Below are 24,992 nucleotides of genomic sequence, written 5' to 3' on the forward strand. Positions count from 1 at the left end.
TATCCCTCCAATCCTGTCCTATCCATGTACCTGTCAAATTGTTTCTTAAATGATGTGATAGTCCCAGCCTCAACTACCTCCTCTGGCAGCTTGTTCCATACACCCACCACCCTTTGTGTGAAAAAGTTACCCCTCAGATTTCTATTAAATCTTTTCCTCTTCACCTTGAACCGATGTCCTCTGGTCCTCGATTCCCCAACTCTGGGCAAAATACTGTGCATCTACCCAATCTATTCCTCGTGATTTTGTATACCTCTATAAGATCTCCCCTCATCCTCCTGCGCTCCATGGAATAGAGACCCAGCCTACTCAACCTCACACGCTCTAGCCCTGGCAACATCATCTTAAATCTTTTCTGAACCCTTTCAAGCTTGACAACATCTTTCCTATAACATGGTGCCCAGAACTGAACACAATATTCTAAATGTACTCTCACCAACGTCTTGTACAACTGCAACATGACCTCCCAACTTCTATACTCAATTCTCTGACTGATAAAGGCCAAAGTGCCAAAACCCTTTTTGAGCATCTTATCCACCTGTGACTCGACCTTCAAAGAACCCTGTACTCCTAGATCCCTTTGGTCTGCAACACTACCCAGAGGCCTGCCATTTATTGTGTAGGTCCTGCTCTTGTTCGATGTCCCAAAATGCAACACCTCTCACTTTTCTGTATTGAATTCCATCAACCATTCCTCCGCCCACCTGGCCAATCGATCCAGATCATGCTGCAATCTTTCACAACCATCTTCACTATCTGTAAAACCACTAACTTTTGTATCATCAGCAATCTTGCTGATCTTGTCCTGTATGTTCTCATCCAAGTCATCCAAGATGACAAACCGTAATGGGCCCAGCACCGAACCCTGAGGCGCACCACTAGTCGCAGGCCTTCAGTCTAAGAAGCAACCTTTCACCATCACCCTCTGAAATGGTAGTGGTTGTTTGTTTAGTTTATACCATTTTAATGTAATTTGCCAATCTATCATAGCCAACTGATGCCTCATACCTTTCGTAATTTGGATCTAAGAACCTAGTTTCAGGTTGATTTTTGACATTCTGTGCAGATAGCAGGCTGTCCTAATCATGTGTTCCTCGTTGATTTAAGGACCCAACACAGAAGGTATGGTTAATACGCTTGGGGATTAAAGTGAGGCTCCCAAGCAAGGTCATAATGAAACCTGGGAGGAAAATGACAAGATACAAGGGACTACTTGGAGATCCAGAACATTGAATTTGAATTTCCAGTCCAATTTAAGGTTAAGAAAACACCTGAGGACATCACTGTGGATGAGTGGACAAAATCTTAGATGGTTCTGAATACAATGAGTTAAACATTGATGTGAAGTAGACACAAAAAGCTGGAGTAACTTGTAGTCCTCCCAAAGCAGTCCTGCACTCCTGTCATTTTTAACCCCCACCGCCGAGGTTCCCATTGTCCATGTATAACAGTATAACAGTATAACAGTATAACAGTATAACAGAGCTTTATTTGTCATTCGGTACCGAAGTACCGAACGAAACTACATAGCAGTCATAGAAAAAAAGAACACAAGACACATAACCCCAACACAAACGTCCATCACAGTGACTCCAAACACCCCCTCACTGTGATGGAGGCAACAAAACTTCCACTCTCTTCCCCATGCCCACGGACAGACAGCTCGTCCCCGACCGACCCGCACAGTCCCCGCAAGGGGATGGAAGTCCCCGCGGCCGAATAGCACCGGGCGCTGAAACGTCTCGCGGCCGAGCCTTGCGATGAAAGGCCCCGCGACCAAGCCTTGCGCAGCTAAGTCCCGTGGCCGAGCCGCACCGGGCGATGTAAAGTCCCGCGGCCGAGCCGCACCGGGCGATGTAATGTCCCGCGGCCGAGCCGCACCGGGCGATGTTAAGTCCAGCGGCCGAGCTGCACTGGGCACTGTTAAGTCCAGCGGCCAAGCCGCACCAGCGATGTAAAGTCCCACGGCCGAGCCGCACCGGGCGATGTAAAGTCCCGCGGCCGAGCCGCACCGGGCGATGTTAAGTCCAGCGGCCGAGCTGCTCCGGGCACTGTTAAGTCCAGCGGCCAAGCCGCACCGGGCGATGTTAGGCCCCGCAGCCGAGCCGCACCCCGCGCCGTGAGGAAGAGAAAAGTTTCCCCCACCCCCCCCCCCCACCACCCCCTCACCCACACCACCACCCCCCACACATACACAACCAAAAAAAATACAAAAACCATCCCAACACCGACACACAACAAAAAAAAAAGGAAAAAAGACGAGCAGACTGCTAGCGAGCCACTGCCGTTAGGCGCCGCCACTTCCGCTTCACATCAATGTGTAAGATGGAACCGCATATGCTGGTTTAAACGGAAGATAAACACAAAAAGCTGGAGTAACTCAGCAGGATAGGCAGCATCTCTGGAGAGAAGGAATAGGTGACATTTCGGGTTGAGACCCTTCAGTCTAGAAGAAGAGTCTCAACCTGAAATGTCACGCATTCCTTCTCTCCAGAGATGCTGCCTATCCTGCTGAGTTACTCCAGCTTTTTGTGTTTATCTTCGGTTGGGGTTAATAATGACAGGAGTGCAGGACTGCTTTGGGAGGACTATTTGTGAGTACCAACAAGGATTATGTTCTGAAGTTAAAGGAAGGCGTTGGAGAAATTGTGGTAATGAAGGCAAGGATTAATGTCTGAAGCAGGAAAGAGAGATGAAGGCAGGCTGATTTGATCATTATTGAAGGAAATGGAGCATTCAATTATTATAAAGCAAACTTGCATAAAGAATTAAATGAATATAATCTGGATCCATTCAACTATAAACAGTGTAAGAAGGAAATGCAGATGCTGGTTTAAACCAAAGATAGACACAAAAAGCTGGAGTAACTCAGCGGGACAGGCAGCATCTCCGGAGAGAAGGAATGGGTGACTTTTCAGGTCGAGACCCTTCAGAAGAAGAAGGGTCTCGGCCCGAAATGTCACCTACTCCTCTCCGGAGATGCTGCAGGAAAACTTATTGAATACCCTAAGTCTTCAGTATTTTTATATAAATTGAATATGAAACAAGAAATTTCCAGGAAATATAGCAGTAGTTAAAACTGAGCATTTTTGTATGAAGTCAAATATTGAAGATGGCGGCGCTGCCATAACAGCTGCAGCTTACCTGCGGTCCATTTGTTTTTGTTCCTGCTGCGGCCTACCATCGGCCCAACTCCTGGAGCTGGCGGCCTCCAGGGCTCCGGTTCGCAGAGTTCGCAGAGTCCGCAGACCGGACTAACCATCAGCGGAGCCGGCCGTCCTCGGAGGCTGCGGGAGCGGCTGTGACTTGCCTTAAGCTCGGGCCGCGTGGATGCCGACATCGGGAGCTCCGGCAGCGGCAGCGTGTTCGCCCGCCCCGGATCGCGGGGCTTGGGTCGCGGACATTTCACCGTCCGGCGCGGCCTAAAATATGCCGCGGGATTTTTCTCTGCTGGGCGGGGGCTTCAATGTCGGGAACCACGACCGCCCCGACATGCCGCAACAGCGGCAGCGTGTTCGCCCGCCCCGGATCGGACTTATCATCGGCGGAGCCGGCCTTCTTCGGAGGCTGCGGGAGCGGCTGCGACTCGCCTTAGGCTCGGGCCGCTGCGGACCGTCCGGCGCGGCCTGCAACCACAACAGCTTGACTGCGGGAGAAGACGGCAGGAGAAAGGAAAGACATTGTGGCCTTCCATCACAGTGAGGAGAGGACTGGAGGAGACTCACTGTGATGGATGTTTCTTTGATGGATGTTTCTATTTTTGTGTGTTTTTGGGGTTGTGTAATTTTAATGCCTATTTAATGCTTTTATTGTTGGACTGTGGGTGACTGAATTTCGTCCAATTTGGATGACAAATAAAGCTATCTTGAATCTTGAAAGAAAACTGCAGATGCTGGTTTAAATCGAAGGTAGACACAATGCTGTAGTAACTCAGTGGGTCAGGCAGCATCTCTGGAGAGAATGAATGAGTGACGCTTTGGGTCGAGACCCTTCTTCAGACTGATGTCAGGGGAGGGGTGGGACAAAGATAGGATGTAGTAGGAGACAGGAAGACTAGTGGGAAGAAGGGTCTCGACCCAAAACGTCACCCATTCCTTCTCTCCCGAGATGCTGCCTGACCTGCTGAGTTACTCCAGCACTTTGTGAATAAATACCTTCGATTTGTACCAGCACCTGCAGTTATTTTCTTATAAGACTAGTGGGAGAACTGGGAAGGGGGAGGGGAAAGAGAGGGACAGTGGAACTATCTGAAGTTAGAGAAGTCAATGTTCATACCACTGGGGTGTAAACTGCCCAAGCGAAATATGAGATGCTGTTCCCCCAATTTGCGCTGGGCCTCACTATGACAATGGAGGAGGCCCATGACAGAAAGGTCAGATTGGGAATGGGAGGGGGAGTTGAAGTGTTGAGCCACCAGGAGATTGGTTGGTTAAGACGGACTGAGTGGAGGCGTTGAGCGAAACGATCGGCAAGCCTGCGCTTGGTCTCGCCGATGTAGAGAAGTTGACATCTGGAACAGCGGATACAATGGATGAGGTTGGAGGAGGTGCAGGTGAACCTCTGCCTCACCTGGAAGGATTGTTTGGATCCTTGGATGGAGTCGGGGGGGGGGGCGAGATAAAGGGACAGGTGTTGCATCTCCTGCAGTTGAATGGGAAAGTACCTAGGGAGGGGTGGTTTGGGTGGGAAGGGACGAGTGGACTAGGGAGTTACGGAGGGAACGGTCTTTGCGGAAAGCAGAAAGGGGTGGAGATGGGAAGATGTGGCCAGTAGTGGGATCCCGTTGGAGGTGGCGGAAATGTTGGAGGATAAGATGTTTATCTTTTTAACAGCTTACACACTGACAGAGGTTTATGTTAGCCCTGCAAGCCCACCTGTTTCAATTGGATGACGTAGTACAACTTCTTTAATACCCTTCAGATTTCCTGCTTCAGTTTGTTCCTGCACCTTGGTTATACTTTTATTTTGTTGCAAACTGCTTTTGCTTTAGAACTGAGGATTATGTTGCTTTGAACTTTCAGCCATTTTTGTTTTCTAGTGTAGTGTTGACTTTGGGGTGCAGTTTCAATGGCAACCTGCCAAGCCTCAGCGGGAGCCTTTAATGTTCATTGTGAGCACTGGTTGACAATTCAACAGTGAAGATGCTTCTACACATTCGATCTGTGCACTGTCCTGCAGCTATCCATGGAATATTGCATCACTGCCAGCATTGAGAATCTGGCCAGTTTATTCACTCCTTGCCCAGCCTAGGAGTTGAGAAATGTTGAATTATTCCCTGGGGCCACATTAAATTTGTACATCTTGGTTACACCTGAATAATATCTCTGAGCAAATTGAAAATTGTAACTTGAAGCTTTTAAAGTGTTGCATTCAAATTTTATGTAATGCTTCTATAGATCCTGTTGCATGTTAAAATACATAGTGGGGCTGCAACTTAATTGCTGGTGGATTTATGCATGAAAAGATTGGGTTCCTACTAATCCACAATGTCATGAGGCCATAGTGAATTTAATATGTCGGACTTCATTAATATGCACTAACCTCCCACTGAAAACTGGTACCTTGTGATACACAGGGCCAAAACAGAACAGTCTAATCCATCTTTGTGGGATTTGGAGTGGCACACTTGCTTTGAAAAAGTAATGTGACCTGAATGGCCAACTGATCCACTTTCTTAATTTGATGGCAAAGAATTAATTGAATTCAGGTTGAGTTAAAACTGTAGTTGGGTGATGTTATAACACCCAGATTGGCATACATAAAGGATATCTCTGCAGTCTTCATGGGCTACATTTGCTGTAGTCTTAGAGCATCACCTAACAATTGAAGCCAATAGCACATTACTTAGCAGATGTAATCATCCCTTCCTGACAAGAAGGTAGGTTAAAAGTTGATCCAAAAATGTTAAAATAACATTTTCTCCTTCAATTTACCATTTTACATTGCTGATGACCCCAACCAATTGTTTTAAATATATCCAGGAATTATATACACCACTACCTGAAAGTTCATTTCATGGTTTGGCACTGTGTAGAAACCATTAACCCTGAAAGTAAATCTGTTTTTAAAAAAAACACTGATTTAGACAGTATCTCCAATTGTTTTAAATTTTAATTTTTGAACAGTGTTCTTGATTCACTTTTATAATTGATTATTTCACCATTGCTTATGAAGCATATGTTGTCTAATTGCAGTACCTCCACGTAGGTGAAATTTTATCGGTCTCCAACATGTCCATTGAGGCATCTTGTCCAGCTTCCTATAATTTCTAACCATTTGTTCTAGATTTGGAGTGATACAGGATTGAAAAAGGCACATTGGTCTACCAAATCAAGACAGACATTAAGCACTCATTTTTACACTAATTCTATTTTTGCCCATTTTATTCTCCCAATCTCAATCAACAGTACAAATTCTGCTACACATCTAAACACATGGGGCAATTTACACTCACTAACTAGCCCACCACCTTGCATGTCTTTTAAGATGTAGGAAGACCTGGAGCAAATCCACATGATCACAGTTAACATGCAACCTCCACACTGGATTGTTTAAGAAGGAACTGCAGATGCTGGTTTAAACCGAAGATATACACAAAATTCCGAAGAAGGGTCTCGAACTGAAATGTCACCCATTCCGTCTCTCCAGAGATGCTGCATGTCCTGCTGAGTTACTCCAGCTTTTTGTGTCAACCTCCACACTGGATTGCTGGAATCATGAGGCTGCAGCTTAATTAATGTCACTGCATTGTTGCACATTGCCTATGATTCCATGGTTTGCAGATGATAAATTTCTTAATTTTTCATCTGCAAACTTAAGGAAATAGATTAACTTCATATTTTTTTATGGATTTGGATTCATACCACAGGGTTGGTGAAGCAGAAATTGCACTGTCATGTAACACGGTGTAAAACAATGCTTCAATAAGCAGGGAAAGGTAATTTTGAGCCAAAGGATTCATTAATTTTGGGAGGGAGAAACTCAAGTTCAGTACAGTACATTTATGCCTCATTTGCAGAACAGCAACCCCTGTTGTACCAATGTGGTAACCTGCTTTTGTATCTTGAAAGCCAATTTCTATTATTTGCCATTTCTGATAATGCCAAATTGAAACATCAACTATTTCTCCCTTAATAGTTGCTGGATGGCCTGAGTATTTCTCGTATTTTGTTTTAAATTTACTGAGAGCTACTTGCTGCTAATGTTGATTGTTTAAAAAAAGTATGTGCTATTTTCAGCAAAGAAGAACATTTCCCATTGTTTTTGTTTCTCAAGTTATCCAATCAATAAAAAATGTCACATCACATTCATTCCATTACGGAGGATAAAAATGTGTCCAGGGAATGAGACTTTGTTGTTGTTAATGTCATTGGGGAGCTGCCCTGATTTTGCCAAGTCATAGTGAGTCATGACAAATTTGGGGAGACAAGAAAATGTAGATGCTGGAATGTGAAGCTAAAAACAAGGTGCTGGAGGGACTCAGCAGGTCGAGCAGCATATTTGTGGGGTCAGATAGAAGCTGGGAAATTGACGTTTTAGGTTGAGACCATCAGTGGAGAGGGAGGGGGTGAGACCGGATGAGAGGGGTGAGGCAGGTAGGTTGGTAATGGGTGGAAGCAGACAAGCAATATAAAGGCAAATGGAGCCAACTGAGGTGAGGAAAGGAGGAAGGTAGAGACAGCAGTTGGAGGGCAATAAACAGGGATGCAATAGGCAAATTTTGGAATCTGCCTACATCTGCTCATCCTTCCTCGATCCACCTCTCTCTGCTATTCATTCTGTCCTGATGCAGTTGCATATGTGACAAATAAAGCACAATTGAATCATTGAGGATCTCAACCTGAGATGTCAACAGTTCTTCCCCCTTCCCCTTTACTTGCAAACAAATAATGTTCAACCCACCGGGCTCCTCCAGTGGTTTGTTTTTTTGGTCATTACATTTATTTTCACTCAAAATAAACCTTGTATTAACTCACTAGAATAAAGCCAATTACCTTAATATGAAGATGTTCAAACTTGTTACCTTTCCTTTTTATATCCTGAGTCAGTCTGATATAGAGAGCATGTATGTGGGCAGATAAATCCAATTTATTGGGAATGCACGTTTTACTTTATCAACTCCTCCAAGTCATGGCATGCAAATGAAAAGAAACATTGCGTGTATGTTTAAAGAAGAAAATCTGCATCCAATGCTCCCCAATAATGAGGTTATACCTAGTCTTGACGTTAATGGAAGGGTAAGATTCCAAGAAAAAACTCTTCTTGGTTTCCTGAGAAGATTGCATTGGAGAATGACGGAGTGATCCATGAGGCCAGAAAGTGATCTTCAAGAGCTGTAGTTTGAAGTGACTGTTCATATTTTCCATGTGAGAACATTCTATTCTGGCACAAAATAAATCTCATGAGAGTTTTGTTTCTCATTAGTCTGCAAAGAATGCATCATGGGAGTAATTATTCTACAGAGCTTCAACCTTCACGTGCATCCAGTTAAAGGATTTGCCGTAAGTCTTGGAGCCATTTGCAGAGGGAACATTGGCCAGGAGACATGCAATAAAAAGTCAAGGTCTTTGATGAGTGGACAGACAGGGCCCGAGTTCAAATGAATTCTCAACTCGATGAATTCTCATCTTATAGACATTTAGTGCTTGACCGACTACTCCACCAATACTCCACCAATCTTCCACAGATGCTCGTGTAGGTATCCTGACTATTGTATCATGGCCTAGTATTGCAATTCTAACACAAAAATGCAACAAACTACAGAAAAGAGTAGGCGCAGCCTGGTCTTATCATGGGCATAATCCTTCCCACTATCAAAAACATCTACATGAGGTACTACCTCAAAAGTGTCATCTGTCATCAACGATCCTCACCATCAGTTTAAGAATAAGGGAGATGAGGAAGAACTTTTTCACTCAGAGAGTGGTGAAGGTGTGGAATTCTCTGCCTCAGAAGGCAGTGGAGGCCAGTTCGTTGGATGCTTTCAAGAGAGAGCTGGATAGAGCTCTTAAGGATAGCGGAGTGAGGAGGTATGGGGAGAAGGCAGGAACAGGGTACTGATTGAGAGTGATCAGCCATGATCGCATTGAATGGCAGTGCTGGCTCGAAGGGCTGAATGGCCTACTCCTATTGTCTATTGTCATCTTGGCTATGCCCTATTCTCACTACTGTCATTGGGGAAAGAGTTGCAGAAGCCAGAAGTCCCACAGTACCAAGTTCAGGAAGAGCTAACGTCCAACATCCATTAGGTTCTTAAATCAACCTGCACCCACCAAAGCCTACCTTGGCAACTGAACTCCATTCCCACCAACTCTTGCACTACCGTGGTCTTGTTTTCTAAATGTGTTTGTACTAATATATATTTTTTCCGATATTTTTATTTTCATAGTCTTGTATAATTAATGCACAATTTATGTTTTTGTGTTTGTTGGAGTCTATGTGCCTGTGATGCCACTGTAAGCAAGACTTTTTTTTATTGTATCTGTATCTCAATGGACTTGTGCTTCTGACAATAAACTTGACGTGGGTGAAGGAGGAAAGATGTTACTATAACACGTTATGAATGGTTTTAAACCCTTGTTTAGGTATTCATTCCCAAACTGTATATTTGTGTTTATCTATTTCATTAAATTCTGGAACTGCTTATCTGCTGAAAAGTATAAGTGTCTTGAAGTGATTTAAATCATTTGGTACAGTGCTGCTACTTAACATCTTCAATGCATTCTCAATGCTTCACAGCAAATAAAATTTAGCAATTTTCTCTTCACCATCTTGGTCAGAGGAAATCTTGAATATAAATGCACTATAAATACAATATTTATAAGCTATTCAGTCAAGTAATTCCATGAATAAAAATTGAGTAATATTTATTTATGTTAAATATTATCACGGGCCCCTGAGTCAAAGATTTGAGATTTAAAACGTAAATATAAGAACAGCATGGTACTGATTATTTCATGTCGAAATAAAGAACTGCAGATGCTGGTTAATACACAAAAGGCCATAAAATACTGGAATAACTCAGCAGGTCAGGCAGCAGGGATAGGTAATGTTTCTGGTTGAGACCCTTCTTCAGACAGATTAAAGGCCCCATAGCAGAAGCGTCCACGTCGCGGGGCTGGAAACTGGAAGTGTCCTGAGCTAATTCTGCTACCACTATCATCTATTGCAACAAGTGATGGCTCCCACTGTTTGTCGCCGGAAGCTTGCGCCCTTTTCAGGACGGACGATGACAGCGATGTCAACATTTGAAACATGGATGACGGACACGAAAGAAGAAGAAGACAGATTAAATAAAATGGTCAAGTTAAAAGGAATGAAATCAGAGGCAGCCACAAGAAGTTAACATTTGTTACTTGCATCATCGCATCAAAGGATGGTTATTTGCTTGGAGAGCATTTACATGGCACAGGCAATCAGGCAACAAATCTTTAACACCGATTTCTATAAAAGAGATAATGCCATCTTAAGTCCTGTGGATATGCAGATGGACCACTGAGATCCATTAGCAGCCTTAGTAAAGGAACACACAATTCTGTGGCTTTATTGACCAAAAGATACTGTAGCATTACCCAAATCCAGCAGAAACAGATTAAATGCTTAGGAAAAAAAATGCAGATGCAGATTAAATGCTTGTTGGCTTGTTGGGTTCTTGCTGTGAGTAAAATGGCTGTGGTGGTGGTTGCTTTTGACACCAAATGTGGGATTTTTTTACATTGAATCAAAATGCAATAACAGGCATTTTTTGGCTGAGTGATCTGTGGGGTTTATTCAAAAGGCATGATCATTCTTGTTCTATCATTCAATTTTTTTTTTCTAATTCAGCCTTATATGTTGGTCTGGCCCATGCTTCAAACACTATCTGGTAGTGCATTCCACATTCTTTGGGCTTATTTCTCAAGTTGCATATTGATAATTAGTCTTTTAAAGTTAATTGGTATCTTTACTGAATAATCTTAGTATTTATCAGTGATCTTTTCAGTTTAGACAGGTTTTTTAATGGATTTCCCAATGTGCATGTTTTCACCAGAGGTTTTCTCTTACTGTACTTAGGAGAAGAGGCACAGTTATTGAGACTGTCACTGATGCAATTGTTTAACAACAAAGCACTTGAAACTCATAGAGATTGTATCAACAGGTAAGTAACTTTGGAGATTAAGTATTCTAGGCTAATTGTGAATGCTTGAGTTACTATCTTAAACAGTAACAATTTCAATATCTTTTCCCAAGTTTGAAGTGTGATCCAGCATTAATGCTCTTTGTATTGGTACTGATTTATTATTGTCACGTGTTCTAAGGTATAGTGAAAAATCTTGTTTGCGTGCTATCCGTCCATCAAAAGGTTTGCTGATGATTACACAATGTTAGATTCCATGCATAACTCCTCAGCAAATGAAGTAGTCGATTTGTGAATTAAGCAAGCCATAGACAACATACAGGGATGGACTGAAAAGTGGCAATTAACATTCACACCGCATTGCTACCAGGCAGTGTCAACCTCCAACAATAGAAAATCTACACAGGTGACACGAGACGCTGGAATCTTGAGCAAAAGATTGAAGTTTGTACGTTCTCACTGTGACCATGTGAATTTCCTCCTCCCAACGATTTGCAGGTTTGTAGGCTAATTGGCTTCTGTAAATTGTCCCTAGAGTGTAGGTGGTGGACTAAAACGAAACAAAACTGCTGGAGGAAAAATAAGACACTAAATTCGAAAGAAACTGCAGATCAGGCAGCATTTCTGGAGAACATAGGCGATATTTTGAGTCGGGACCTTTCTGAGTGATTATAGGAGGGGGGAGAAAGCTGGAAGAGAGGTGCAAGGGGGAACAAAGGCAGACAAGTGATAGGCAGATACAGGTAAGTGGGGGTTTTGATTAACAAATGCATGTTCTCAAATATTTCCTCTACCACCTGTGTACAGTCACTTAAGTGTGTCCTATCTACATAGTGAAGCACAGTTAGTTACTTGCCCAGGCTCTCTTAAAAACAACTGCGAAGCTGCTACCTGCTAAATCTGGGAACACCTTGCCCAACAGCACTGGAAGAACTGTAACAGCTCAGCACCACCTCCTTCAGGAACTGCCAATAATTGCAGGCAGTTCTCAGATCCTGATAGTAAATAAAACAATAAACAGTTCTACTTCTGTTTAATATTGTACACTCAAAATTTCTATCCTAATGCAGAATTCCACCATATTTTGGTCACTTGCCCAAGGGGCTTTGCACACCAAGATTGTAAACTAATCCTTCCTCATTACACAATACCCAGTTTAGGATGGCCTGTCCTCGAGTCGGTTCTTCTACCTATTGGTTTAAAAAGCCTTCCCGTATGCACTTAGGCAGAAATCAAGTGTTTTTTAATGAGATGTGAAAGCTATTGGTGCCTAGTTTCCTCTGCACAGGAATCACTGTTAATGTACAGATTTATGGGAAGAAGACCTTAACTGCGTCTCACTGGGTTAAGTGCGAGTAAAAAAACTTGCTAGTTTTAACAATCTTTGTCTTTTCACTGTTGTATTTCTAAGAAGTATGAATAATCTTATTCTGCTTCCCTGTAGCTGAACCCTTCTGAAATGCACTTTGACATTTCTGGTAGGAAGGGATCCATAGTTTTCCTTTTAATAACTTGCATAATCTAAATTTATATGTGTTCCACAATCCATTTCTGTAGGTGTTTTCCATAGGTAGCTGTTTTGGCTAACTTTTCCATTTGGTGCTTTTTCTGCAAAATAGTTTTCTATATCCACGTGAAAGTGTTATTCTTGGAGGATGCATTCCAAACAAAATGAGTCTGTGTTGAAAGTCCACTAAACATGCATGTCATAAAAGGGACTATGTACATTCTGTACATTTTTGTAGTCGGCCGATTTATTAAAAAAAAGAGAAAAGCATCAACCAAAACCACCATTTATCATTCAAGTTAACAATCCAATGTGGAATGGTTGATGACTGAGTTCATCAATCTTAACTTGGATATCCTTAAATTTAATTGCATAAACTTTTGGTAGCAAAATTTGATAGGGCATATTGTAATATTCGTTGGTAATTCTTTCAATTTAGTTTTATTTTAAAACTTTTTTTTTTGAAATTGTTTTATTTTAAAATGCATCGTTTATAAATGGCATTTGTTTTGTTCAGAGTATGTACAAGGAATCTGAAGGACCTTGCACAAAGGTAAGAGCATACATTTATTTTTGAGCCAATAATAATCGATAGAATTTAATACCGAGAAGTGTGAGGTGTTGCATTTTGGGATGTATAACAAGGGCATGACCTACACAGTGAATGGTAGGCCTCTGGGGAGGTGTTGTAGAGCAGAGGGATCTAGGAGTGCAGGTGCAGAGTTCCTTGAAGGTCTCGTCACAGGTAGACAAGGTGGTCAAAAAGGGTTTTAGGACATTTTGGCCATCATCAATTAGAGTATAGAAGTTGGGAGGTCATGTTGCAGCTGTATAAGACGTTGGTGAGATATATATATATACACACATGAGAGTTATATATATATAACTATATATATATATACTAGACCAAGTGGACCCGTTAGGCCATTCCTCGTAGGGTTTCCATTGTGATTTGGGAAAATAACTCTTCTTTAAAATAAAATGCTTTAAAAAAAATTTTTTTTTAATCTCAATGAAATAAATATGCTATGTAAAATAAAGAGGCCGAGATGGATCTGAGATGTTTTCCAAAAATGGGCGGCCGAGCGGGGAGTGTCTCCCGGGGCCGTGGGCGGGCGAGGGGGGACAGGGAAGAGGAGAGGGCCCCACTCATCTTGGCCCCGTGGCACCAGCGCTGCAGTCAGAGCGAGCTGTGGAGCCAAAGCCTCTCCTGTCTTGGTCGAGCACTCTCACCCCGCCCCCCACACTCATCCTTTCTTTAAAATAAATTGGGTTTTTTTAATGAAATGAATCTGAAGGAAATAAAGATCCTATGTAAAATAGGGAGGTTGAGCGGGAGGTTGTAGCCAGTCTATGGACTCCACGTGGGGGTGAGCGGCAGGAGCAAATCAGGACGCGCCGGCGACCAGAGTGGGGAGCATCAGCGCCCCCCCCCCCCCCCCCACGTGGAGACCCGGGCCAATCGGGCGTTGAGTGTGTGGTCGGAGCAGAACAGAAAATGGCAACCCTTCCCCCACTGCACACGCGCCGGAGCTGAACACAAAATGGCAAACCTCCCCCAACCACGCACGCGCTGATCCGGCGGACATCCGCTGGGCCCAAAGCTCTCCGGCATTGGTGTAGTACCCTCCCCTCCCCGACTCCCCTCCCCTTCCCCTCCCCCCCCCCCACTCACCCACTCCATCCCCCCTCAACCCCTTATTCCCCTACCCCCCTTACCTCCTCTCACTCCCTCCCCCAGCCTAAGGGGCTCTCCAGCACTCCTCCCCACTCACCCACTCCATCCCCCCTCCTCTCCCCACTCACCCACTCTATCCCCCCTCCTCCCCCCACTCACCCACTCCATCCCCCCTCCTCCCCCCATTCATCCACTCTATCCCCCCCCCCTCCCCCCCACTCATGTGGATAAATGTGAGGTTATTCACTTTGGTGGAAAGAACAGGAAGGCAGATTACTATCTGAATGGTGTCAAGTTAGGGAATGGAGAACTACAGAGATCTGGGTGTCCTTGTTCATCAGTCACTTAAAGTTAACATGCAGGTACAGCAGGCAGTGAAGAAAGCTAATGGCATGTTGGCCTTTATGACAAGAGGAGTTGAGTATAGGAGCAAAGAGGTCCTTCTGCAGTTGGACAGGGCCCTAGTGAGACCGCACCTGGATACTGTGTGCAGTTTTGGTCTCCAAATTTGAGGAAGGACATTCTTGCTATTGAGGTAGTGCAATGATCACATTGAATGGCGGGGGCTCACGTTGTCGACCTCCCCATGGTGAGCCCTGTCAACTGACCTCAGTCAGGCAAACGACAACAAACAGACAGCAGAAGCAGCTTCATAACTCCTGCTGCCTCAAACGCAAGAAGATGATTGAATGGCGGTGCTGGCTCGAAGGGCCGAATGGTCTACTCCTGCACCTATTGTCTATTGTCAACCACTCCACCCCCTCCCCCCACTCACACACTTCACCCCCTCACCCACTCCATCCCCCCACTCATCCACTCCATCTTCCATCCCCCCCCCACTCACCCACTCCATCCTACCCCCCCACCCCCCCAGTGACCCACTCCATCCCCCTCCCTCCCCCCACTCACTCACTCCTTCCCCATCACCCACTCCCTCCCACCCCTAGTCCCCCATTCCTCTCCCCCCCACCCCCACTCCTCCTCTCCCCTCCCCCTACCCCCACACCCCTCCCCACTCGCCCCCCCCTCCTCTCCTCCCCCCCACCTGCACCACTCCCCCCTCCCCTTCCCCCCCAACTCCCCCTCCTCCCCCCCACTCCCCCTACCCCTCGTCCCCCCTCCCCACCCCACTGCCTCCTCCCCTCCCCTCTGGCCCAGCAAACCTACTGATCCGTGCACCCATTAGTGAGCGGGGAGCGTCCTCCGGGCCGTGATGGGGGCAGCAACCCACCGATCCGTGGACCCGTTGGCGGCGAAAGCTTCTTGCATGTGCCCCGGGCATGCAGCCCTGATCGCCGGCGAGCGGCGGGGAATGCAGTGCGGTGGAGGGGGGTGTGCACAAGATGGCGGAGCGGGAGGAGGAGAAGAAAGAGAGCGGCCGCCATTTTTGTGGAGTCGTCGACGACGCCGTCGGTTGAAGCTGTATACTGACTATGGGCGCTGGCTGTACGGAGTTTGTACATTCTCCCTGTGACTGCCTGGGTTTTCTCCGGCAGCTCCGGTTTCCTCACATTCCAGAGATTTCCTGGTTTGTAGTTTAATTCGTTTCGGTAAAATTGTAAATTGTTCCTAGTGCGTAGAATAGTGCTAGTGTGCGGGGATCACTGGCCAGTGTATACTCGGTGGGCCAAAGGGCCTGTTTCCGCGCTGTATCTACTCTAAACTAGACAGGAGGAGCTGTAGTCCAGGTAAATGTGGGTCCCCTGTGATGGGGACGGAGACATCAGGAAAGGGGAGAATTATGTTGAACTTCTGTTTGGGGTGAGGTTAATGTAGTGGGCAATAGAGTAGAACTCAGTCAGGTAAGTGGCTTCCGAGGTGGAACGGTGAAAAAATGTGAAGGGATGTTAGGCCTGTTGGCCCAGGGAATAGTGGATTCTATGTTTTCCCTATGCATATACACTGATATTCATGCTCAGTTTAGAAGTAAAACACACAATCAGTGTTCACAGGCTGACCTGGCGAAGATTGGTCATTACCTTGATTTATCTTTCATTTTACCCCAGTAATTTTTAAAGGCGCTGCTGTAATTGAGTTTTGATTTGTTTTTATAAATTTTATTCCATCAGCAAAGAGCCTGTTGCGATTTATGAAATGTTCAAACGATTGGCTACGGAACTCGTACTAGGAATTTTTCTTAACATCAATGTAGAGGAATCTGCTGCATTCTCCAAACAGATTACAGATCTTTCAACACAGCACTGGCATGGTAAGACTTCAATTCAGATAGTTATAGAGTCATACAGCAGTGTTGCAGGCCCTTGAGCCCAACTCGACCAAGATGTTCATCTAAGGAACAGTCCCGTCCCGAAATGTCGTCTGTCCATTGTAGAAAAACTGCCTCTTTTCTAAGATTCATTGTCTCGGAGCAGTTTTATCTCTTGCGCTTGATTTGCAGTCCCATGAAAATCATAGTGGCAATTTCTCTGTATGCATGGAGCTGTCAGTCTGGATTATGTTCTCAACTGTTGAAATGAGATTTTATCTGATAACTTTTAGCATTCCATAAGAGTGCTAAAGCTGTCTTTTAGGCATTGTAAAATTATGATCCCTCATTACTGTCTTTCAGACCAGTAGAATGATCTCTTTCCATTTCTTCAGAACCTTGGAACCATACTGTATATGTGCTAAGGCTGGCTTAGAATTAGCATTGGCTCAAATGTCAAGAAACATGCAAGCATGCCTCAGGATCTAATGTGATTCTGCCAAAATGGATGGTGCTTGCACGGTGATGTAGTAGTTAATTCTGCTGCCTCAGCTCCAGCCCTGAAGAGTCTGGACCCACATTGTCATCCATTCACGCTCTGCAGAGATGCTGCCTGATCTGCTGAGTTACTCTAGCAGTTTGTCCTTTTGTAAATTAATCAGCATCTGCCGTTCCTTGTTTCTACATTTTGAATCAAGTTTAGCTTTTATCACAATCCTTAAATATTGCTCCTCTCTGGTTGTTCTGAATTTTAGTTACTACAATAGCTTCTCTGTCACTCTACAAGATTTTCATTGATCTCCTCGTGACTCCAAATTGTATCTGTCCACTTATAACCAGATAAGCCACGTTCAGAACAAATGGCATAATTTCACAAGTAACGTGATCTTTAAAGTAAAGTGAAAATCGATGTTTTCCCTTGTCTTCAAATCAGGAGGTTGCACGGTGCGGTAGTGGGTAATTCTGCTGCCTCACAGCTTCCGCATTGAAGATTTGATTCTGACCTTTGGTGCTGTCTTTCTGAAGAACGAACATCCTCTCTTTGACTATTGATTTTTCCTGGCATGCTCCAGTTTCTTCCCACATCCAAAAGACTTGGTGAATTGCGGGTTATTTGATGGCAGTAAATTACCCCTGGTGTAGCTAGGGCTCGAAGAATCAGGGTAGAATTGACAGGCATGTGAGAGAGAATAGGCTACAAGAAAATGGAGGCCGATGGAATTGATGTGATTGTTCTGAGAGGTGGTGTAGATTCTACGGGCCAAATGGCTTCCATCTAGATCCAGGTAGACACGTAGTTAATTGGTTTAATTCACTTGCTATTTGAGAATGTTGCTCTGAGCAAATACGCTGCACAATTTTCTCTATTTCAACAAGAAGTACATTTCAAAAGTAAGACATTGACTGCAAGATGTGCAAGATAATTGTCCCTACTGTATAGGGAGCGGCTAAGAACATGGGATAACATAGAACTAGTGTGAATGGGTGATCGATGCGACGGTGTAGACACGATGGTCCGAAGGGTCGGTTTCCATGCTGTATCTAAAAACTGAAGAATGTATTTGAAATTCTTTCAGCTACCTGTTCAAATAGTTAATCTACAGTTCGCTGCTTTATTTCTTGGAAATTTATTTCCTGATTAACTGTTTTGACATCATGTTTGGCTTTTCTCCTTTGAATTCAAATGACTTAAATTGTGTTGAATGGCTCTCTAAAGTTCTCGTTTTAAATTGTCTGCACAATGTTGAATGAGATACCATATTGAATTGATTTGACTGCATGAATTCTTGAATCATGTGATAGCCACAAGCATGGAAAATAAAGAGGCCCTCTGAAGAGCCTCTTGATATCGGGGTGCTGTTGGTTCACAACTTGTTCTGTTGATCACTTTAATGGATTTGAAGTATATTGAAGCATTTTGCAGAAGGCTAGTGAATGATGTATATAGCAAGGAATTTCTCGTGTCATTCCTAGAGTTTGGGTAAAAAATTGGTGTGAATGCAAGGCATTGTTTAGGGCAACAAAAATATAATCCAAAAACATAATTTGATTTTTAAAAACACATCATACGGAGTATGTGCATTTGTAACACAGGCTTAGAGGAATAAATAGGTTTAGTTTAAAATTTATCTGGATGGGGTGAGTTGATTAGTAGAGAACACTGGTGTTGTGAAAAAGGTAGTATGTGCTTTGAAATGTTTTGACAAGGTCAAAATAAATACGACAATTGCAGGAGGCTAAAACCCGATCACACAATCATAGATGTTTGTAGTAATGCTGTGAGGGGCTGCATCACATCAATCCAACTTGCAGATGGTAACATTTTGAGTGAAAAGTTGAGCAGATCACTGTAAAGTTCCAATAATCTAGCATCCTTGGGGCTTTGGTTCTGGATTGGACTGCACCATTGGATGTTGTTCTATTAACACTCCATCATACCATTTCAATTCACTTATGTAAAGATGTTATACATATCATATCATATCATATATATACAGCCGGAAACAGGCCTTTTCGGCCCTCCAAGTCCGTGCCGCCCAGTGATCCCCGCACATTAACATTATCCTACACCCACTAGGGACAATTTTTTACATTTACCCAGCCAATTAACCTACATACCTGTACGTCTTTGGAGTAGTGTGATAAATATACCAGTGAATTTAAAGGGAGAGTGGGAAATATGGACCCAGTCATTTTAAACTGAATACAGGAAATGGGGCTGGCTCAGTTTAAAGGAGCACGGGAAACAGCATCCAGTGGGCCAGCCACTGAACCATCGGGGATTCCAGCCATTGGTAGAGTGGATGTTGGAGTTTTATTGTGGGAGTTTAAATGTTAATCAAAGTTAAACATATAAAAATTGGTTGTATAGTTGACAGTGAGTAAGAAAGCCATTGGTTACACAGAGACTAGTCGGTTAATTAGAAATGTGGCAAATTAGATTTAAACTGGGAGTAGGACGTAATGCATTTGAGGATGGTGCACAAAAAAGTAAATGCATAAGAAATAGTAACTCACTGAGAAATGTATTGGAGCATTGTTCCCTTGAGGTGTGCCTGAAAATAAGTGGATAGGTAGATAAGGCATGTGGGTTGATCTCCTTTATTGGCTAAAATGTAATTGCTGAGATCTTGTGCTAAAATGCCAGTCAAAAGTGCTGCATCCTGCACACAATTATTCAAACTGCCTCTTTAGAGGAAAGATGTGCACTAAAGAAGGTGCGGAGGAGTTTGCAGGATTTGAGGATATAAACAGAGCTAGTGAAAGTTGGTTATGTGGAAAAGCTAGCCGAGGATGATGATTGGATATCAATTCAAGATCTATGAAATTATGAGATGGGACCTTCCCCATCTCTAAAACAATGTCCGTGGCAGCACCTGTATGTTGTGGCCTGGTTGGATGAATAAAGCTGTGAGCTAGGCTGCAACAGCTGTCTGGCAAAGCAGAAGGGTCCACGAGCAGTGATAGTCCTTTGGCCTTCAGAACACCCATACGGCCTTTTCTTGACAATTGGAGATGTTTCAAAGCTGTTGGAATATTTTTTTTAAATCAAAAAGTATTCTTTTTTTTTAAATGTAAAAAGACCTACAAATACATTTTTAAAAGATTGTTTGACCATAAGTGGGATCTAGGACTTTGCTGCAGCACGTTTAACACAGAGAGGGATTGGATGCAAAGTGTATCTGGCCCCTTGGCTCGGCACAACTGGACTCGAAGCTGAGTCCGGCAGTAGTGTGAAAGTGCATGTTTTCAGTGTCCTGGGGTGCTTCGATCCTGGCTCGAAGGGCCGAATGGCCTACTCCTGCACCTATTGTCTATTGTCTATTTTCTACTGACATTCATTCTGAAGTGTGCTGGAAGTGAAGTCAGGAATGATCTGATGCATGAAAAGGACCTCACAGGCAACCTTTCTTCAAATCTTATAGAATTTTTCGAGGATGTAACTAGTAGAGTGGATAAGGGAGGACCAGTCGATGTGTTATATCTGGACTTTCAGAAGGCCTTCGACAAGGTCCCACATAGGAGATTGGGGTACAAACTTAAAGCACACGGTATTGGGGGTTCAGTGTTGAGGTGGATAGAGAATTGGTTGGCGGACAGGAAGCAAAGAGTAGGAATAAACGGGTCCTTTTCGGAATGGCAGGCAGTGACTAGTGGGGTACCGCAAGGCTCAGTGCTGGGACCCCAGTTATTTACAATATATATTAATGATTTGGACGAGGGAATTGAATGCAACATCTCTAAGTTTGCGGATGACACGAAGCTGGGTGGCAGTGTTAGCTGCGAGGAGGATGCTAGGAGGCTGCAGAGTGACTTGGATAGATTAGGAGAGTGGGCAAATGCATGGCAGATGCAATATAATGTGGATAAATGTGAGGTTATCCACTTTGGCGGCAAGAACAGGAAAGCAGAGTATTACCTGAATGGTGGCCAATTAGGAAAAGGGGAGATGCAATGTGACCTGGGTGTCATGGTGCACCAGTCATTGAAGGCAAGCGTGCAGGTGCAGCAGGCAGTGAAGAAAGCGAATGGTATGTTAGCATTCATAGCAAGAGGATTTGAGTATAGGAGCAGGGAGGTTCTGCTGCAGTTGTACAGGGCCTTGGTGAGACCGCACCTGGAGTATTGTGTACAGTTTTGGTCTCCTAATCTGAGGAAAGACATTCTAGCCTTAGAGGGAGTACAGAGAAGGTTCACCAGATTGATCCCTGGGATGGCAGGACTTTCATATGAAGAAAGACTGGATAGACTAGGCTTATACTCGCTGGAATTTAGAAGACTGAGGGGGGATCTTATTGAAACATATAAAATTCTTAAGGGGTTGGAGAGGCTAGATGCGGGAAGATTGTTCCCGATGTTGGGGAAGTCCAGAACCAGGGGTCACAGCTTAAGGATAAGGGGGAAGTCTTTTAGGACCGAGATGAGAAAACATTTCTTTACACAGAGAGTGGTGAGTCTGTGGAATTATCTGCCACAGAAGGTAGTTGAGGCCAGTTCATTGGCTATATTTAAGAGGGAGTTAGATGTGGCCCTTATGGCTAGAGGGATCAGGGGGTATGGAGAGAAGGCAGGTACAGGTTACTGAGCTGGATGATCAGCCATGATCATATTGAATGGCGGTGCAGGCTCGAAGGGCCTTATGGCCTACTCCTGCACCTATTTTCTATGTTTCTAAATCCCGGCAGAAGGATGTTTTGGTCCAATGATTCTGATGTATTTTTCATTCCTTGCATGTTTCAATTAATAGGATTGATCTCCACCCCTGTGAATGTGAAAGTGTCGGGTTGGTCTTCAGGGTTGTCTCAGGCTCTTGAAGCGAAAGAAAAACTGCTTAACATCATCAATGAGCTTCTCCAGACTGCGAATGAAGGGTAAGCCCTGTCAGATAATCTTTTAACTGGATGAGGTAAATTTCCTCCTCATTTGTCTTGAGCTGTGTAGTTCCACTCACTGTTAGAAGTAAAAATTAAGCCTGCATTGGGAACCAACTCAAACCTGTGAAAACCCTGTCCATGCCAGTGAGACTTGCATTTACATGGTGAATCATGGGATTTGGCCATGGTGGTATAACAGTGTATGCCTGTGACTCGCATCACTTCACAGCAGCTGTGCAACAGAACTACTGCATCTGAAAGCTTATACTTTCTCATGTCATTTGTTTATATTGTTTAAAAACACTACCAATATAAACTGATTTTAAGTTGACTATTCATTGATGTGTTATCTTTAAATCACTATGATGATAAAACCTGAATACGAGATAGACAGTGGTTGTCTACCAATTCCTTTGTTACATTGTTAAATACTATGGTGCCGAGTCTCTTATCAAAGGATGCAAGTCCTCATGTTTGTAGATAATTTTTTGTTATATATATATATATATATATATATAACAAAAAATTCACCCCTCTTCCAGGGGTGAAGGCAGGATAGAGACTGGCAAGGGTATTGATTCTTAAGTATTGGTGAATATGTCTGGGAGAGAAAGCTGGAAGAGGGGTGAAGGCAGGATAGAGACTGGCAAGGGTATTGATTCTTAAGTATTGGTGAATATGTCTGGATTATCAACTTGTCAATAAACTTGTTTTTAAATTTATAATCAGCTTCATCTCCAAAATAAAGGACGTACCATTTCCAGAAAACACCTGTGCAGCGCAGCACCTCCTCCTCTTTATTTCAGCACTCATTCCCAAGGCACTTGCATCGCTGTTGACTTCCTTTACAATTGTACTCGCTGGATCAAACAAGGTACCCTCACTATTTATAAGACATGGACTAATGTGGAATAAAATTTACCTTTAGTTGTTATTATTGATCAGAGTGCTCAATCTAATGGAAGTGTTGGTTTCAGAGTGCTTCCTTCCTTCCTCCTTTTGTAGCCTGAACATTTATTTTGCAGAGTCTAATATTGCAAACTGTTTAATGTTTATCTGCCTGTCCTTCTGCTTTTCTGTGCTATTTTGTACTGTTTCCTCAGATTGCTTCTTTCACAATCCCATAGCTTTGTTTCAGTGGCCTATAAGTAGGTGTCATCCCAAACTTCGTGTGTCGGATAAATTGGTGCATTGAACTCTGTACATTAATGAAAGTTCATTTAATAATTATTCATGATCTACTGAGGAAACTAGTTAGAAATTAGTTTAAATATACCTTCTATTCATGATCATTCCATTACAGGCACTCCCCGATTTACGTAATAGGCGACTTACGTAAACTCACATTTATGTAAGCATTCTTTAAACCCACGGGCGCCCACATGGTCTCCACGTCGGAGCTCCCCCATGGTCTCCGCGTCTCTGTGAATAGTAGATTTATGCGTACGCAGTAGGACGTTCGTTTCCAACTTATGCAGCATCCGACTTATGCAGGAGTCCATGGGAGGTAACTCTTATGTAAATCGAGAATGTCTGTGCCCTCTTTACTATCCTGATGTAATCTGTGAAATGACTGTTACTCACATATTTACTTTGAGCTTCATCTGATAGTTGACATAAATTTAGTTAAAAAAGCAAGATGTGGAAAATGTTCCTGAGGAAAATTAGTTTTTATTGTCTTGGAAATGGAGGGGTTGAGGAAAGGAATTCCAGATCTTTGGCCCTATGTAGCCAGAGGCTAATTGATGATTTGTAGTGCAAATTAATGATATGCAATGTCAAGAATTGCCAGATCTAAGAATACATCTCTGTTCGTTTACTTATTTACTTATTTATCTATTTATTCATTTCCCTATGTTCTCTAAATCACTGTAAAGCATCTTTGAGTATATGAAAAGCGCTATATAAATAAAATGCATTATTATTATTATTATTATTAAACCCGAATTAGGCCGTGAAAGAGATATATTGATACATTCAATAATCATATGCTTGCAGGGGGTAGTTGCACTTAAAGGAGCACACTATTTCAACAATCAGTGCCACAGTCTTAGACTTTTGTGCCTAACCATATTCCTATTAACTAAAATGGAAAGAGGATGATGTCTTCATTTTGCCACCATTTGGGGCACTAGGATCAGCACACGACTATCTGCATCTTGAATAATACAAGCAGAAGTGTTCATACTCGGTGCATCCATTATTACTATGAAACTCTGACTTTTTCATTAATTAAAAAACTCCTAGAAACTAATCTCTGATGTCCCCATCAGAATATAACTACTATTATTCTAGCTTTTAATTTCTTAAGTGTGTATTCTGAGCTGAGATGGTAGTCTGTTGGCTGCAATCTGAATGGGAAACATTTTGAAAGAAGATGAATTTTTAACAAGAACTTACAATTAGAATTAATTATGAGTGTATGTTTGGGAACAACATTTTGGAAAGTGTCATGACCTTTAAGCAATGATGGGCCTATTTGAAAATCTTCGTATGTTTGACAACCTTCCAGTTTCTGCATTTTCCCCAAAATGCACATTGGAGGTTTTGGAGCAAGCATTAAGCTCTTGCCACAAGAGGGCCTCGACAATGTACCAAAGTAGAAATTGATGTTTGCCTCAATGGTTGATGCTGAATGTAGTTAGACCCAAAAGATCCCCTTTATATTTAAGCAGGTATTTTTGTTGATGGTGTCTCTAGGGCCTGCAGATGGTTTCATAACTAATACTACGCATGGTTACCTGTGAAGATATTTTCATTCCATATTTGAACAAAATTTTCTCATTGTTGCATGTTGTACATACAGCTATAACTATATAACAGGTACTACTATAACACGATAGTTGCATTCTTGTGAAACCTCGCCCTATAGAAAATTGCTTTATAAAAACAATTGTGTCAGTGAAGAACAAGGGATCGGGGCTAGAGAGTTTCAGACTCACAGTAACATTTTTTTCACATAGGAATTTCAAAAATAAACATCTTTTTAATAGCTATAACTTTTTTTTGTTTAAAATATTAAAGGCTTTATGTAACATTGTTTAATAGAGTACCAGTGCTTATAAACCTGTTGTACTGCAGTTATGAGTAAGAATTTCATTGTTCTGTTT

At 43.1% G+C, this 24,992-nt stretch overlaps 1 protein-coding gene across 7 annotated transcripts in view; it reads left to right on the top strand.

Annotated features, from left to right (window-relative positions):
- Positions 1-24,992, top strand: part of LOC144591933 (uncharacterized) — a 93,032-nt gene that overhangs the window by 26,575 nt on the left and 41,465 nt on the right. For all 7 annotated transcript variants that reach the window (XM_078395966.1, XM_078395963.1, XM_078395960.1 and 4 more), the window contains 5 exons: positions 11,053-11,137; positions 13,141-13,176; positions 16,371-16,510; positions 21,756-21,879; positions 22,612-22,756. In XM_078395966.1, coding sequence (XP_078252092.1) covers positions 11,053-11,137; positions 13,141-13,176; positions 16,371-16,510; positions 21,756-21,879; positions 22,612-22,756 — 530 coding nt within the window. The remainder of the gene's footprint in view (positions 1-11,052; positions 11,138-13,140; positions 13,177-16,370; positions 16,511-21,755; positions 21,880-22,611; positions 22,757-24,992) is intronic.

The sequence above is a fragment of the Rhinoraja longicauda genome, chromosome 3, assembly GCF_053455715.1.
Source record: "Rhinoraja longicauda isolate Sanriku21f chromosome 3, sRhiLon1.1, whole genome shotgun sequence".
NCBI classification, from domain to species: domain Eukaryota; kingdom Metazoa; phylum Chordata; class Chondrichthyes; order Rajiformes; family Arhynchobatidae; genus Rhinoraja; species Rhinoraja longicauda.